Here is a 15,739-nt window from a genome sequence, read left to right as displayed (position 1 = left end):
GAAGTTAGGTCTCTGGGCTGGTCTTCATCTGCTTGGGAAGATGTGGGTAAGGAGAAGAAAACAAGATACAAGAAATCTGTCCAGATGCTGAGACTTGGAGAAGAGTAGCAGGATTCTCTGCCTGCTTCTTCCTGAAACAGGAGAAGCTTAGGCAGAGGCAGACATGGTCCTCCTTGCACAGAAGTGAACACTCAGAGGTTTCCACAAAGAACATGACCACTTTAGTTCTTCCAAGTCCCATGTTGCCACCGAAGACGAACAAATTATCAAAGGCCTCTCAAGCACAGGGAGTCCACAGCAACTTTAATTCAACCACATAGGTCTCAAGGCCTGGAGAATTGTCCCTGGGAGGTCCTAAACTTAGTGCACAGGTCTCAGACAAAGAGCTTTGTCCCCTACAGGAACACAGAGTGAGGATGGTCAAGCTTTACCTCTTCCATCTGAGGGAGAAAGAGAACAGGGTGGCAGGGAGGACCTGCTTCTGCTTTAAATTCCCAGTGTGGAGTAGACAGACATGCACAGACATGGATGCCCTTTATCACACAGGCACACATAGGTGAGCACATGTGTAGGATGGAGAACTCGAGCAAATGATTCATGAGCCTGCACCTGCCTCGCAAGCTGAACTTCATCTTCCCTGTTAAATTATTCAGCTGAGCATTATTAGTCTTCATTTCTTAAGAACATCACATTAACATTTAGCACATGCTGTCAGGACACCGTGGGCCAAATGTCCCCTGCCCTGAGACCCTCACCCTCACACTTCAGCATCCTCCTTACCCACTGCTGATGACACTCTAAGGGCTGTCAGCTCTGTGACCCACTGCACTCTAGAAATCCTCTGGAGCAGCAGTGGGCACCAGATGGGCAGCAAAGCTCCTACTGCCCTGCTCCAGCTTCTCCCTCACATTTCCCTCCTGGCTGGATACACAACCTCCCGAGCACAGCTGTCCCTACCCTGCTCACAGCTCACACAGACAATGTTTCTCTGCCTGCATCACTCTCCCTCTCACAAGCCTGCTGCTTTTGTTGGCTTTCTGGGGGGTTACTGGTGGGAAACAACAAATCAGCCAGATGGGGAAGAGGCCATCCCAACCTCGGGAGCGTCACACAGCACAGCAGCCACATGTCCTGTGCAGGCCTCAGGAGCTGTGAGGAGACACCCACAGCGAGAGTCACTGCAGCCCAGGGGAGCCCAGAGACTTCCAGGGAAGAGGCAAGGCTGAGAGGCTTTGCTGGCAAGTGCCTGGATTACATCTCACCCCATCCCCAGGATATGGGAAGCAGAGAGAAGCAGGGACCACCATTCTGTTTCGGCTTCCTCCCTGCTTTTGAGGAAATGCTTCCCACCTTTGTAGCACTCTTGGGATCAAGGACCTAAGAAAAATTCCTGACACTCCTAAAGTTGGAGGAAGCTTTGCTATTGGTTTCACCAAGGCCAAAATGCACCACTTCTCTCACCACACCCAAAAAAAGACTTCTGGAGGTGAACTGACTCCCCGTGTTTACATCAGTGCCCAGCATGAGCTGTCAGTCAGCTCAGCACTCTGGTAGCCCTGTTTGTCAAGGAGAAGCAGTGACTCCCAGATCCCGCTTCTTCAGCTTTCAAACTGCAAAAGCTGGATGGAAGGAAAAAGCCCCCTGGGACAGCAGGGCAAGCCTCTCTATTAATTACGAGTAAGTGATGTAATATAGCCCCTTAGGTGCAATGCAGGGGAACCTCACGGTGTTAAGAGGGTCAGAAGCAGAGAGTATGAAACACACAATGCAGGCTGGCTCCTCTGGGATGTCAGGAACCAAAAGGCATCCAAGGCCATTGGTGGAATTAGGTCCTGGGCTCTTCAGCTTTACAAATTGTGGGTTTGTCCTCCTCTGGCCAGTTAAAAATGCCCTGCCTGAATGATGATAATCACTTCTAACTGGGCAGAGCACCTAGATCTAAATGCTAATTTGTTCATTTGGATTCCGTTTCTGATCGGGAATGCAAGCAGGGATGGATTGGTGCCAGTCTCAGTGCTCGAGTATCCTACTTACATTTTTCCACTGACATCTCAGTGTGTCTTAGTCCTATCCAGGAGAACCATTCTTCCCCGAGAAAGGTGAGTTTTCTCCTACACAAACACCAGCAACATTAGTACCAAGTTCTGGCACAGCTCTAAAGGCTGCTTATAAATTCACCTCATTCAATCCCACTATGGAGGAGACAAGGATAATTATGAGCAGTGTGATCCAGGTGGAGGAACTGAGGCATGTGGAGATGAAGATCATGCTGAAAGTCTGTGGCTGAAGCAGGATGTGAATCCTGGAGTACAAACCACACAGCTCCTGCCTGCATTGCTCAGCTATGTCTTTTTGCATGAGCAAGGAAGATCGTAGAAGGACTGATAAAACTGAAAACCCAAAAACTCCTCTAGAAAGTTCATCAAGACCAGAAGAGATCGTTCTGGTCTCCATAAAGCCATGGGCCTGAGGACCCAGGCACAGCTGACTGCTCAGACCCACAGTCCTGTGTCAGTTGCAGCATCTTGCTTGCTTCAGCAGGGACAGAGACTTGCCCAAGATTTGTCACAAGAGTCACTCCCACCAAGGTAGAAAGTGCTTAGCAAGCCTAAGGAATGCTTAAGGCCTGCAAAAAGCACGAGTAAGATGCTGTGGGATGGGTCACCCAGTTACTCAGAGCAAGTGCAAGAAAGCTGGACAGGAAAAAGCTGGGAGCACTGCCACACTCAGCTGGCTTTGATTTTTCCACTGGAAAAGACACCAAGAATCCTGTGCCTTTCCCTGTGCTCACTGGTGCACCACCGGTCCAGTGAGCATGTTCAGGTGCCTGTCTGTGCACAAGCTGCAGCCTCCAAGGACCCCAGAGAACTGGGGAAGGGCACAGATGTCTGAGCTGATGGACACAGCAGCTCTGCAGAGCCCGCACAGGCCTCTCCTGGCTGTGCTGGCAGGTTCACAGGCTGCCATCGGGCTGCTGCAGCCATGCCCTTCTCCTCCCCCATGGCAGGGTAATGACAGTGGCCAGGAAAGACATCTCTGCTGATGTAACAGAGGGGGCCAGGCACAGAGACCCTCTGCCTGCACACACACTGGCTGTGCCAGTTCCCTTGGCAACCACTCACACCGACAATCTGAGCGGAGCAAAACCTCCGGCGATAATGATGCATCCACGGGAAAATCCACCCAAAATGGGCCCAAACCCCAGCACCACCACATTAATCCCCTGAGCCAGTTCTGGGCTGAGACGAGATAAGCTGTTTCCCTTTAGGGGTGCTGGCAGACTAGAAAAGAGGCCCCAGGTGACTGCAGGATCCCCCTCGAGACACTAAAATCTCATTTGGAGAAGGCTCTCAGTGATCTGGTGTAGTCAGCCCTGCTTCGAGTGGGGTTGGAGCAGAGACCCCAGAGGTCTCTTCCAACATAAATTATCTTATGTTCCCATCTATATCCATATTTACAGACACTTGTGTGCAGGCACACACCCCATGGAGATGGGAACGTGGAGCCTTTGCAAAGACAAAGGTCTGTGTGGGCTGGTGGGCAGGTACAGGTGTGCTCACAAGCACAGGTAAGTGAGATCACCAGGGAAGACCCAGCTCTGGGAGGCAAAAGTCAAAGCTTTGTGCTGCAAAGAGATGCCAAGGCCTGGCTGTGCAAAAGGCAGCAATTTCTCTGGAGAAAGGAAGACCCCTTGTGCACAGGACAGAGTCTGCATGTGTCCACTTGGTCAGCATGTGGGTGCTGATCTTTAATTTCATTGTTCTTCCAATTCCACAGGGAACAGGAGGCAATGTCTGCCTTGGCAGCTTGCTTTTCAGTGTAGGCACTTCACTGGGCAGCTGCCTTGCCTCACTGAGAGTTCTCAGCCCCTCAATCAACAGCACAAGCATTTGCAATTCCCTCTGCACTGAACAGGCACTTCTGCTGCTTCTTGCCCAAGGGCTGCTTTGGCCCAGTACCTTCATGTCCTGGTGCTGCCATTTCCATGAGATAGCCTTGGCATGCTCTCTGTATTGCTAACTGATAATGTTGCATGGCTCTCAGGAGCTTGCTGACACTGTGTATCAAACCTGCAGCATGGACATGGGAAAAGCTTCTCCACCCTGCCCTGTCCAAGGATTCAAGCTGCAAAGATTAACAACTGGGGTGCAGCTTCAACCCTCAGCCAAATACTTAGGCCATTCGAAATTTTCAGAAACACTGGTCCAGGCTGGCTTCACACCATTTAGGCCACTTGAAACTTTCAGAAATACTGGTCCAGGCTGGCTTCACACCAGCACTTGAACAAACAAGAGGGGAGGGAAGATGCTTTGCCCTCTCCACCAAAGTCCCTCCAGTCACCTGTGCTCCCTCCTAGCACCACGGGCTGTGGATCCTGACAGATGGCCCAGGTGAGCCCTTGCTCCTGGCAGCACAGGACACAGCCTACCCACAGGGATGCCCTCTGCTCAAGCTCTGCTGGGTCTCTGCACTAATCCTTGTGCCCAACCACCTGAATTAGTGCTGCAGCTTCTCAACCCCTGGTGCATTCCCAGAGTCTCTCTCTGCTCTCATGCTGCTGCTCTCTGTAATTTTCCATTCCTGTGTCCCTGCATCCATGAGTTCTCCCTATGATGTAGCCACATTTCAGTACCCTCATCACTGCTCTTAAACTGCCCGTATTCCCAGCTTGGATCAATACCAATTTCTGCCACTTACTTGCCTACCTTTCAGCAGGCCTTCCTTTGTTCTGCATAGAAATAAAACTGTAACTGTACCTTGCCAAAAGAATTACTTTTTTAAACCTCCCCCCTCCACTTCCTCCCTCTATTCTTCTTCCTCTTCTTCTTCAGGAGCAATTTTATGTAATTTGCAACTGTCTGGCTGCAAATGAAAAGAGATATAAAGCGTTTCTGCGAAATATTGAAAAGCTGGATGCTTTTCCCTCAAATTTCACTTAGCAAGAGGCTTTAACTTGCTGTGTGATCACTGTGTGTCATTAATAACCTCTCCAATTCCTTTCAGAACTCAGCAAAGTGAAGGCACAATCACGAATCAAAGGCATGGGTTATTGAGATATAATATCATTTCACTGAGGCAGGGAGGAGTGTGCCAGGGAGTGGGGAGAAGGTGAAACACTGCCCTGCTGGGCTGGCTGGCAGCTGAAGAGGACACTGGATTTAGGAAAAAGCATTAAGGGCCTCATTTCAACGATTCAAGCTCTGAAGGCAGCACAGGTGTTTTAGATGATACAATACACAGCTGTACAGGTGAGACTGGTTGGGTCACCATCACCAGAGATTTAAAAGAAGTGTAGATGTGGCATTTAGGGACACGGTTTAGTGGACTTAGGTGGGTTAATGGTTGGATTAAATGATCTCAGAGGTCTTTCCTGACCTGATGATTCTATGGCAATCTTGTTGCTTTACACCCTGAGCACACTGGCCCATACAAAAGAATGTAAAAGCCAAAATTCTGTCTATCTCAGAAAAAGATGGTGAACCTTACTGTCAAAAAATAAGCTTCTCAGAGTTTAAATTCCATTCAGTTACCATACATCCAACAACACTCAATTCAGAAACAAAAAAGAACTTTGATCTCACACAAAGAGAACTTGCCTCAAATGCCACAAGATCAAATACAGACCATGGTGATTCCTACTGACTTATGTAGTAAACATAAAATATAACTATATATATAAAACCTTAGGAAAGCTGCACTGCACTCATGGCCCTGCAAGAACTCTGTGTCTATGTTCTTAGATGGGCTGACACTGCTGGCATCAGACCTGGAGGACCTAAGCAACACCTCTGTGAGCTCAGACCTACCCAGAAGAAAACCCAGAAGTCCTGCCCCAGCTGCCTGAGCACAGCCTAAGAACTTCTCAGAAACCACATCAAAGCATTTCCGTAACTCTGTCCTCACCAAATCCTCAGTGCAGACCAAGAAAGCAATTTGTCTCTATCCAGTTTCATGAACTGTTGAGTTCAACCACTGCTCCCTGCACTGAGACCAACAAAGGAAGCTACTTGGGTTCTTGTGGCATCTACAACTGCTTGGTGGTAGAACAGCAAGTGTAGGATCAGCACAAGACCCTTCCTGTGCCATTTTGATCCCCTGCTGTCTCTAAACCTGCTGATGCTTGGCCATGCATTCAGGTGACAGTTTGTGTCACCCTACACTTCATATACCCTTCAACTTTCTTTCTTCTACTGCTATGTGCAATGAAGAGAGAGTATATGGGTAAAATGCACAAGAAATCACTTGTATACCAGACTGTGGCCCATTGACTGAAATCTCAGTGGTGTGGTCAGTACATTCTGTGCTCTGCCCTGTGCTGGGGCCCTGGCTAAACTGGGGACAGGCTTTGCCCCAGAGTTCATCCAAAGATGATCCAGATATGAATGTACAGAGATAAAATTTTACAGCCTTGTTCCCAAAATAGGGAAGCAATTGTCAAGCACTCCTGTCTGTAATTAATTTCCAAAGTGCTCCCCATGATCAGCTGGCCCAGAAGGATGGGTGATGCTACACAGACATGGGCAAACCACAGCTGAAAGCTACCTCAGCTCACCCAGAACATTTCCATGCCAAGTAACCATCTCTAAAAGACCAAAAAGAGAGTGAATTGTGCCTTCTCGGTCACTGAGGGACTGAACAAAAGAGAAACTAAATGTGATGAAGTGGTATATTGGCAGCCTGAAAATAGACAGCTCCAAATGCAGCACAGCTCATCTTCATCCTAATCCTGAAACATAATTACACCACACTGCTCATTAACTGTCTCCAGACAAGTATGTTCAAAAGTACTCACCTACCACAGACTTCTTACTGTTCCCAGGTAGTGTCTTACACCTCCCTTAACATAAAAAGCCTTTAGATCACCACATCATAGATAAATTGCTGCTTTAAACACTGCTCCATGCAGCTCTCTATAACCCCTGTGAGCACAGACAGCAGAGAACACAGTGAAACATGCAACAAATTCCCAATGTAGCAAAACTGAGATTGCCTTGAATCCATCAGGCCTCACATGAATAATTTTTGAGAGACGTGTCTGACTTCCCCACTGCATTAACAGCACTGTACCATGACTCCTTACAACTGCTCCTCCCTCCATCCTTTGACTTGTTCTTATAGACACTGTCAGTCTGCCCTGGACCAACACACAAGGTTACATTGCTTTAGCTCAAAAAGCTGACCATTCCCCATCACACAAGATTAACTCAGGCAGATCTGTGCTGGTTATCTGTACTCTTCCCCCTTGGCTGCCCTGAGATAAGGATCCTGTTATGTGATAATTAAGTTTCATGTATTTTCCAGCACTCAAATGCCAGCACAGGACCATGCAAAAAAAGCACAAGTAAACAAATACAGAAAAGGATGTGTGTGTGTGGAGGGCAGCTGGGAGAGATGAGGGAAGCTCTTTGGACCTGTATGGGTTAAAGAAGAAATGTTATGGTTAAGAATTCCTAACCACCCTCCGGAGACCCCTGGTTTACATTAATTATTCTGTTGCCTTGAGCACTCAGGGCCTCCTGTGAGCTTCTATCTATAAGTACCCAACTCCTCCTCCTACTCACCTCCAAATGAATCCTTTCAACGTGCTTGATCAACCCCCTCAGTACAGCAAGGGAACTGCCCAGTCAAAGCTCTTAAATCATACCAAAATGGGAAGGGCAACAATCCAGAGCTCCTTTTAGCTCTCCAGCAGGTCCCAGGGAGGCAGAGGACTGCCAGGCAAGGAGGGACCTGTTCCACACTGCAAACCCCACTGCACTTTGATCCCAAGACCAGCTGTGGAGTGAGCAAGACCCAGGAACAGACCAGAACTCCTGCCCTCACCTAAGTAACCCATCTCTCTTCCAAACAATGGCATGTGGCAAGTGTATTTTTCAATGTTTGATAGGCTGATCCAACTCAGCCACTGCATCAGAAGTCTGTCCAGGCACCCTGCAGGGCAATGGCAGAGTAGAATTGGATGCACCAGGAGGTTCTGCACACCTGAAAAAAGGGTCTGGTATCTAATCTCCTGTGAGTTTCCAACAATGCCCACTGTGTAGGCTGCACCCACACACTTCACGCAAAGCCCGCAGCTCCCTAGGGACAGGGACAGAAAGCTGAAGGTGTCACATTACACTACAGAGAGCCAAGAGCAGCAGAGGAACAGGCCTGGCCAGAGAAAAAAGCAGCAGCTCTGTGAAAAACATTGCTGTGCTTCCACTCCGGTATCCTTGTTCTAACCCCTGAAACATCCTCCTCTTTCACAAGCAGGAAAATTGATCTAAGCCACTTCTCGCCCTCGCTCCCTCCCCTGACAATTCCCCATTCTCCTGCCCACGGCATCATCTCCAGACAATTCACTGGGACTTACCCCTGGCAAAGTCTTCTGTTCATGCAGCGCTGTCTGGGCTTTGATGGCAGAGTCTCTGGCACAGTATGTGAGGAATGCACAACCTGCAGCAGATACAGCGAGTGTCAAGTTAGACAGGCAGTTGCAGATGAACATCAACACAAATGTTACATAATTTGGATGTGTCTAAGGCTCCAGGGGAAAAAAAAAGACAATGAAACAACATTAAAGGACTTGCAGGCCACATCTAAAGTCTGTTAAGAGCTGGAAAAGGGTCCCAGTGAATCAGGTGGGTTTGACACAGGTGTTGAACAAGCTGGAGACACAATGGGAGAGCAAAAGGGAAGCTGATCGTGTCTGGTAGAAACAGTCCCAAACACGAGGATCAGGGGAGAGGCAAGGACCAGCATGATTACTGACTAAAAACAGAGAAGAAGCAAGGAATGAAGAAGAGTATCTGGGATTTTAAGCTTATACAAAAGCTCCATGATCCAGATTCACAAATCAGGGAAAGCTATAGGAGGAGAGGCCTGGCCTTCTGTGCCATATGATGCACATAAACACACAACAACATACATATGCATGACAAGGGAAATACAGAGCCCAGCAGAGCATCATGCATTCTGCAAGGACCAACTTAAGAAGCCAGATGAAAAGCACACAGAAAAGGCCAGATCCTGACATTCTTAGTCAAGATATGACTCAACATCTCAGCTGAATACTGGAGCCAAGGGAGGAGGGGAGGAGTTGTAGCCCCTCCAGGAAGAAGAGGGATCATCTTTGGGTGCTCTGATGCTAAGAATAAGCAAAGGAAAAATCTGGCTGGTTATCAAGAAACATTTCCTAGCAGAAAGAGATTTAGACTGTGGAATGATCTCCCCAGGGAACTGCCTGAAGCTCCATCACTTGAGTTGTTTCAGATGAGGAAAGGCAAAGCACTGGAGAATAGAATCCATCTGACCCCCTCACTCACCCCCCTCCTATCCACAGTGGCATTTCACATCCCAAGCAAAGGCAGGACAAGTCCCTCTGGCTCGCTGCGGAACAGTTCTGTCTACACTGCTGTGCTGGGGCTGCAGATGCATTGTTGTGCTGGGGCTGCAGGCCAGAGAGGCCCATTCTTCTGCCTCCACATTCTTGTGCCTGGCTTGGTGTACTCCAAAGCTGCTTCAGCTCTCCATGGATCCAAAGGTGGGTGCAGGGGCTGTCTGGATCCCTCCCCTCCTCCCCAGTGGGACTCCATGGTACACAACACCCTCAGGTCAGGCAGAAGCAAGCTCCTCAGGACAGTCCCAACACACAGCAACACGATTATCCTGTTCTTCCATTCCAGCTCCAGTAAGTTGCTGCAGGTAAGCACATCACATCTGTCCTCACACCTCTTGCTAGGGGAAAAAAAAAACCCCTCCATAAACAGCACACAGGTACTAGATATCTCAAAGAGGTAATTAAAGCTCCTTATTTGCCCAGGTTTTGAACCAAGAATGATGCACCAAAGTCAAACGTAGGACTAACAGGTAATTTAACAAATGCAGTGAGGCCAGGAAGAATGCAGGTAAACTTTACTGCTCCTGGCAAAGGAACTGGCTCTGTTGTTGTGGGGAAGCTCCCCTCTGCTTTCTCTCTCCCCCATGCATTTTTCTGACATCAAGCCTCAAAACCAGAGACCAGACTCTATAACATCTATAATCTATTTCTAACAGATTTGAAGGCCTGGTCACCAAAGCCTCAAACACGGATGTTTACCCAATTCCACCTGCTGCTCCAGTCTGCTACTTTGCAAGTCATATACGACTCCTAAAATAATTTGGGTCAGGTTCAGCTCACAAAACTCTGAAGTCAGCAGTTGGGAATAAGCAATTTATTCCACTAAGAGCTTCAATGCATTGGTACTATGTGCACGTGCAATGAAGACACACCATCCCTGCCTCAGGAGCAGCAGCCATCAAACCTAAGAAAACTTAGGATAGGAGCAGAGTTAAGTCTACATGAAACATGCAAAGCCCATCCTCGAGTCTCATACTCCAGTGCTCAGGAATGTCAAAACTGAGGTAAAGCACACTGCCACACTCAAAAACCTCAGTCCATGGGAGGACAAGCTAAAAATGAGGATTGGACAGAAGCACACCATTTAAGGGGATAAAGGAGAGACACTCCTCACACAAGGAAGTCATCATGCCAGATCAGGGATTTGTAAAGCCCAGCAACACCTACATCCAACAGCACCAATGTGAAGAAGTGCCATAAATCCCCTCCCTGGAGTCCCCATGCCCTTCTCTTCCCTAGACCAAAGGCAGTAACACTGTTCATCTTTTAGGAGCTCAGGTACCAAGAGGCAGCAGCTTCCAGACACAAAATATCCTGTAACTGTGGAGCCTGAAGATGCCTCACTCCAACTTCAACCCAAGGGCAATCCTTGCTGCTGCCCTGCTTTACAAGGATGAGGATATTTGCTCAGCAGAAGCCAGCTTGTGCTCCTTCCCTTCACTCAAGCACGAAACAGCACTCAGGCAGCCTTCAATGTCCTGGCTGGACTGAGGTATAGGCACAGGACAGCCTGGTCCACTGCTCCATCCCTGAGCTCTTCATATTTCTCAGCTTTGAGGCTTAAGGACATTCCTCTCGTACATCTAATCTCATTCTTACTTCCCCAACAGCAGGAATCTGGGAGGCTTTACTGGTTGTGGAAAGGAGGGAGCTAAAGATGTTAGCTATGTCTTCTGGGAAACATTATTACTGTCTTCCACAACCAGGTGTGTTGGAGGTAGGATGCAGAAGGCAATTCCATTCTCTTTGCAAAGTCCTGGTCAGAAATAAAGGAAAAGGTTTGGCAGAAACACTGTGCTCTAAGCTTAATTGTAGGGAAAACAAACTTCCTTCCTGAAGAGCCATAATCTCTTGCACACTAACTCTTCAGCTGCTCCCTGGGATGGTGTGGCAGGATTCTGCTCACCATGTCTTTCATGGGTTCTTCGGGCTCCTAAAACTTTGAGCTTAACAGAGCCACCCAAGGAGCTGCTCAAGAGTGAAAAGATGTCCACAGAGGTGCAGAGGGGCCTGTCACTCTCACTAGGTTTTCTCACTTCCACATTTCCTGCTTTAGTTTACAGCAAGCTCAGACCGACAGGCTGATGCCCCTTTGGGCACTTCTAACACCAAGTCAGCTGTGCCTGCTGAGACACAGGACGTGGTGTTAGAAAGTGCTCAGGGTGTTAAGAAGTGTCAGCCTGGAAGGTCCCAGGCACCCAGGCAGTGCCAATGACCCATGCCCAGCACAGGGATGCACAGCAGCACCCCGAGCACTGTCTGTACAGCCAGGCCTGTCTGTAAAGCCAGGCCACCATCATTCTGCCAAAAACAACCTCTGTGTCCCATCATTGTCAGCAATGCCACCCTACTTCCATGGGCTCCAGCAGGGTTTCCAGCTCCCCAAAGGCAGAGCCTTGCCTAGTTCCACTCACAAGAGACCGCAGAAAAAAAAAAAAAGAAATATTCTGTGCCTGATCCTCCCTACAAACTACACATTGACTCTGGAATTTACAGTCCCTTCAGATCCTAAACATTACGCCACACATCAGCAGTCTAAAGCCTTGAGCAAGAAAAGGCTGCCAGTTTGCAGGAGAGAGGGATCTCTACATTCTGCTTAGCATCAGAAATCACATCAAATACTTCAAGCAGGGGAAGCATGGAACCAGTGGGGAGCTAATCTACAAGCCTGCAGAAGCTGAGTCAAAACTGGGCTGCCAGGGAGGCAAGTTGGGCTGAGGGTGTTGTTGTATCCTTGCCCTCTGGAAAAGGCACCCATCTGTCCACACGCCTGCAAGAAGGCTGCTCCTGCTCCTGCTGAATATTCCCCTGAGTTTAATACCTCACACTCCTTAATCTCTCCACTTTCCCTACCATGAGCACTCCTAGGAAACCCATCCAGTTGACACTTGTGAAGTAACTGCCTTCTGCCTAATCCTGGAACACAAGGCCAAAAATTTCCACTTGATTCTCCCCACTCAGTCTCCCCTGACCCATTCCAAAAGCCTGTTCAAACACCTCCCCGCTCTTCCCATGAAAATATTAGCTTTGAGACAAACACTGCCATTAACATGCAAATGGATCTGTGATTAACATAAATAGAAAAACTGCCTCATGAATAATATTAGGCTGGAACAGTATCAGCTACCAGCAGTTAGGTTGCTGAGACATGACTAGTCAGGTACTAACAAAACCATTTCATAGCAGAGCTCACATTTCTAGATCTGTAAGATTGCCCTCTGCCTCCACCAAATTCATCCATACTCAACACCCATACAGGACCAGCTCTTGGACACTGCAGCCCCCAGCTCATATCCTCCAGCCCCTGGAAGGCCCTTTCCACCCTTTCTTCCTCCCTGGAGGCAGAGGTGGCTGCTCAGCTCCATGTCAAGCTGCAAGGGAATACAAGAGGACATGCTGGGCTTCACCAGCAGCGCTGGCTTCTCACACAACTGCTTCCTCCCCTTTGGGGAGAGAAAGGGAAAAAAGCAGATGGAAGCTGCATGTGAGCTGTCAGTTGGATCTCACTGCAGATCAGGGAACATGGGGAGAGAAAACTGAGTCTGCTGCTACAACTGCCCCAGAAAGGGTAGGGTTTCTGTACAGTGCAGGAACAAGCTTGCAGCCAAAGTGTCCCCTGATCAGGGGCTGTGACAGTGCTCCAGGCCACTGCAGCTCCTGGGTCAGGCCTGGCACCCTCCAGGCCTGCTGATGCCAGCATCAGCTCCTCACCAGGATGGCATCCCTGCATGGAGCCCAAGCCACTGCAGCCAAACCTGGTAAATGAGAGTGATCAGGCATCAGGGTGGGCTGGATTGTGGATCTAATTCCCTCACTGCACGCTAAACCCCCACACACTTCCTTGTGAACGGATGACTTCTTCAGAGAGGCTGTTCCCAAAACAGGCTGAGAATCTACATGCAAACTCATGCCACCAGGGAAGGAATCCCAGCCTCTCACTTCGTACAAAACAGGACAAGGAGGGGCAGAGGGAACTGAAGGTGTGTGCAAACAGCCCCACAACAACCACCAGAGAACCTACACATCTCAACAGCCCCTTCTGAGCTGAACAACCCCTGACCAACAACACCTGCATCCACTCAAAACGACGTTAGAACCAAACGGATGTATTCTGCTGCAGAAATCCTGCATTTAACAGCAAGTTAATATCACACACATCTGGTTAATACCACTGCTGCCCCCTCTAATTTCCATACCTAAGCAGATCCCTAGAATTTGTCTCCTGCCTGGAAGCTGACCTCAAACCACACAGTCTATATTTAAGATGTCAACTGGAATGAAATGTGCAATTGCCTCTTGCCTTGGGCCCATTCTCCTCCTTGCTGTGTTGAAAACCTTGCAACTCACAGTCACCTGGCAGCAGGTTTGGATGCAGTTCCTTGCACACAGAGACACACAAGCACATGGCATCCTCGTTCTTCAGTCACAACCAGACACACTTCTCCAGCTAAATTCATGTCAGCCCAGCCCCCACAGGCATCAATGAAGAAGTGTTTTCCTTTTGTGCTGAAGTTAGATTTATGCCTTTTGTTAGAAAATAAACTTGTTTTCCTCTTGTCCTTTTCCCTCTCTGTCAGTCTAGAACGGTTCACGTTGCCAAGGCACTCAGTTTTTCCTACCCTTCCTCCTAAATCTGAGGCATCAGTACTGAGCATGGCACACTCCCTCCAGCATGCACCAACACATGGCCCCATCACAGATCATTTTAGGGCACGGCAGCATAGGCTGAGGACCAGCAGCCTTCAGGGCACTGACTGTAGGCTCCCTGCAGGTTGTTCTACCTGTGCCAGGGAGCGAGGCTGCCATCACCCCCTCGGATCTTACAGCAAACAACTCAGTGAGTTCCCTTCCTGGCTGGAGCAGCGCAGGTCACAAGATCCCAAACACCTGCTAGGGTGGGGTAGAGCCGCTCCACGGAAGGGAGCTGCCACACTGACGCGACAGCTCTTCAATATAAAAACACAACAATAAGCGAGGCTAAAGGAGCCACCTCAAACTTTTCAGCACCCACTAAAGGTCCTTCAGCGAAGAAAGACCCCTCATCTCCCTGTGTGCCATCACGAAGGCCCCTCACCTACGCCAAATGCCACTGACAGCGGCAGCACATTCGCGGCCAATATTCTTTGTTGCGCGGGTTTTAAAACCGCAGCGCCGAGCCCCTGCCCGGGGTCGCTCCGAGCCCCCTGAGGGGATGGCTAGCAGCCCAGCGAGGGTCCCGCTGCGGCCCCCGCGCCCCGCAGCAGCCTCAGCCCGGCCCACGCTGCCAGCGGCGCCTTTGTCACCGCACCCCACGCGCGGGCGACAGGCCCGGGCTGCCGGCGGGGCGCGGGCCGCGGCCGGGGGGCTCCGCGGGGCTCCACCGAGGGGCTGCCGGACCCCGCCCGCGGACGCTGGGGATGCGGACGCGTTCCCGAGCGGGGGATCGGGGGCCGCCAGTCCCGCTGAGGGATGCGGGCGGTGCGGGAGAGCAGCACATCGCGGTGGGTCACGCGTGGAGCGACCCGGGGCCCGCCGCCCCTTTGTGCGCGCCGCGCCGGGCTCACCCTTGTGCATGCCGGTGTAGCGGTCCTTGAGCACGGTGAGCTCGTAGATCTTGCCGAACTGCTCGAAGAGCGGCTTGAGGTCCTTCTCCTCCAGGTTGCGCGGGATCTGCCCCACGAAGAGCTTGATGGCATCCAGGTCCTTCATGCTGTCGGGCTGCGCCGGGGGCTCCGCGCCGCCGCTGCTGCTCATGGGGGAGGCTCGGCGCGGCGGCGGCGGCGGCGGCTGCGGCGCTGGCGGGAGCGGCGGCGGCTGCCTCCTCGCCTCGCCCTCGGTGAGTCTGGCCATGCCCCGCGCCCGGCGCGGCTGCGGGCGGGCGGGCGGGCGGGCGGGGGAAGCAGCGCGGCGGGAACGGCCCCGCCGCCAGCGCCGCCGCCGCGGCGCCACAAAGAGCCGCGCCACAGCGCCCCCTGCCGGGCCCCGCGCCGCCGCGGCCCCTCAGGAGCGGGGGGCAGCGGGAAGGCTCCGGGAGACCCCCGGGAGCGGCCGGGAGGGTCACTCGGGGCCGGCTGGCTGGGCCGGGAGGGTGGTGAAGGCGGCGTGGGTGAGGAGGGAAGGCGGCCGTGACTGCCGCGATGCCCATCCCCGCGGGCGAGGGAAGAGCTGTGTTTTTAGGGCCCGGCAGCGCGGAGGGCCCTGGGAGCAGGGGAGAGCGCTGAGCACCCACGAAGGCAGAGCCGCTCCACATCCGTGTCAGAAATTAGCATTCGCCCCATTTTCTCGGTGCCTCAGCACCAGGGTCTGGAGGCGAAGAGATTATTTAAAGCAGAAAATTTTGTAACGCAGCCGTGACCCAGCGGCGAGCACAGCCACGAGCAG

At 50.9% G+C, this 15,739-nt stretch overlaps 1 protein-coding gene across 4 annotated transcripts in view; it reads right to left on the bottom strand.

Annotated features, from left to right (window-relative positions):
* CELF5 (CUGBP Elav-like family member 5) overlaps nt 1-15,261 on the bottom strand; it is a 36,922-nt gene extending 21,661 nt beyond the window's left edge. The window contains exons 1-2 of one of the 4 annotated variants that reach the window (XR_014846290.1): nt 14,923-15,261; nt 8,354-8,436 (exon numbers count right to left, since the gene is read on the bottom strand). Coding sequence is in view for 3 of the 4 variants with exons in the window: in XM_085040786.1 (XP_084896912.1) it covers nt 8,354-8,436; nt 14,923-15,208 (369 nt within the window). In the remaining variant the exon portion in view is untranslated. The remainder of the gene's footprint in view (nt 1-8,353; nt 8,437-14,922) is intronic. The other 3 variants (XM_085040786.1, XM_085040783.1, XM_085040784.1) reach the window with 3 other exon arrangements.
* Nucleotides 15,262-15,739: the final 478 nt, after the last annotated feature.

Source organism: Lichenostomus cassidix, chromosome 28, assembly GCF_008360975.1.
Source record: "Lichenostomus cassidix isolate B80296 chromosome 28, HeHo_3.0, whole genome shotgun sequence".
Taxonomy (NCBI): Eukaryota; Metazoa; Chordata; class Aves; order Passeriformes; family Meliphagidae; genus Lichenostomus; species Lichenostomus cassidix.
Note: the sequence above shows the minus strand (reverse complement) of the source record. Positions and strands in the feature narration are given on the sequence as shown.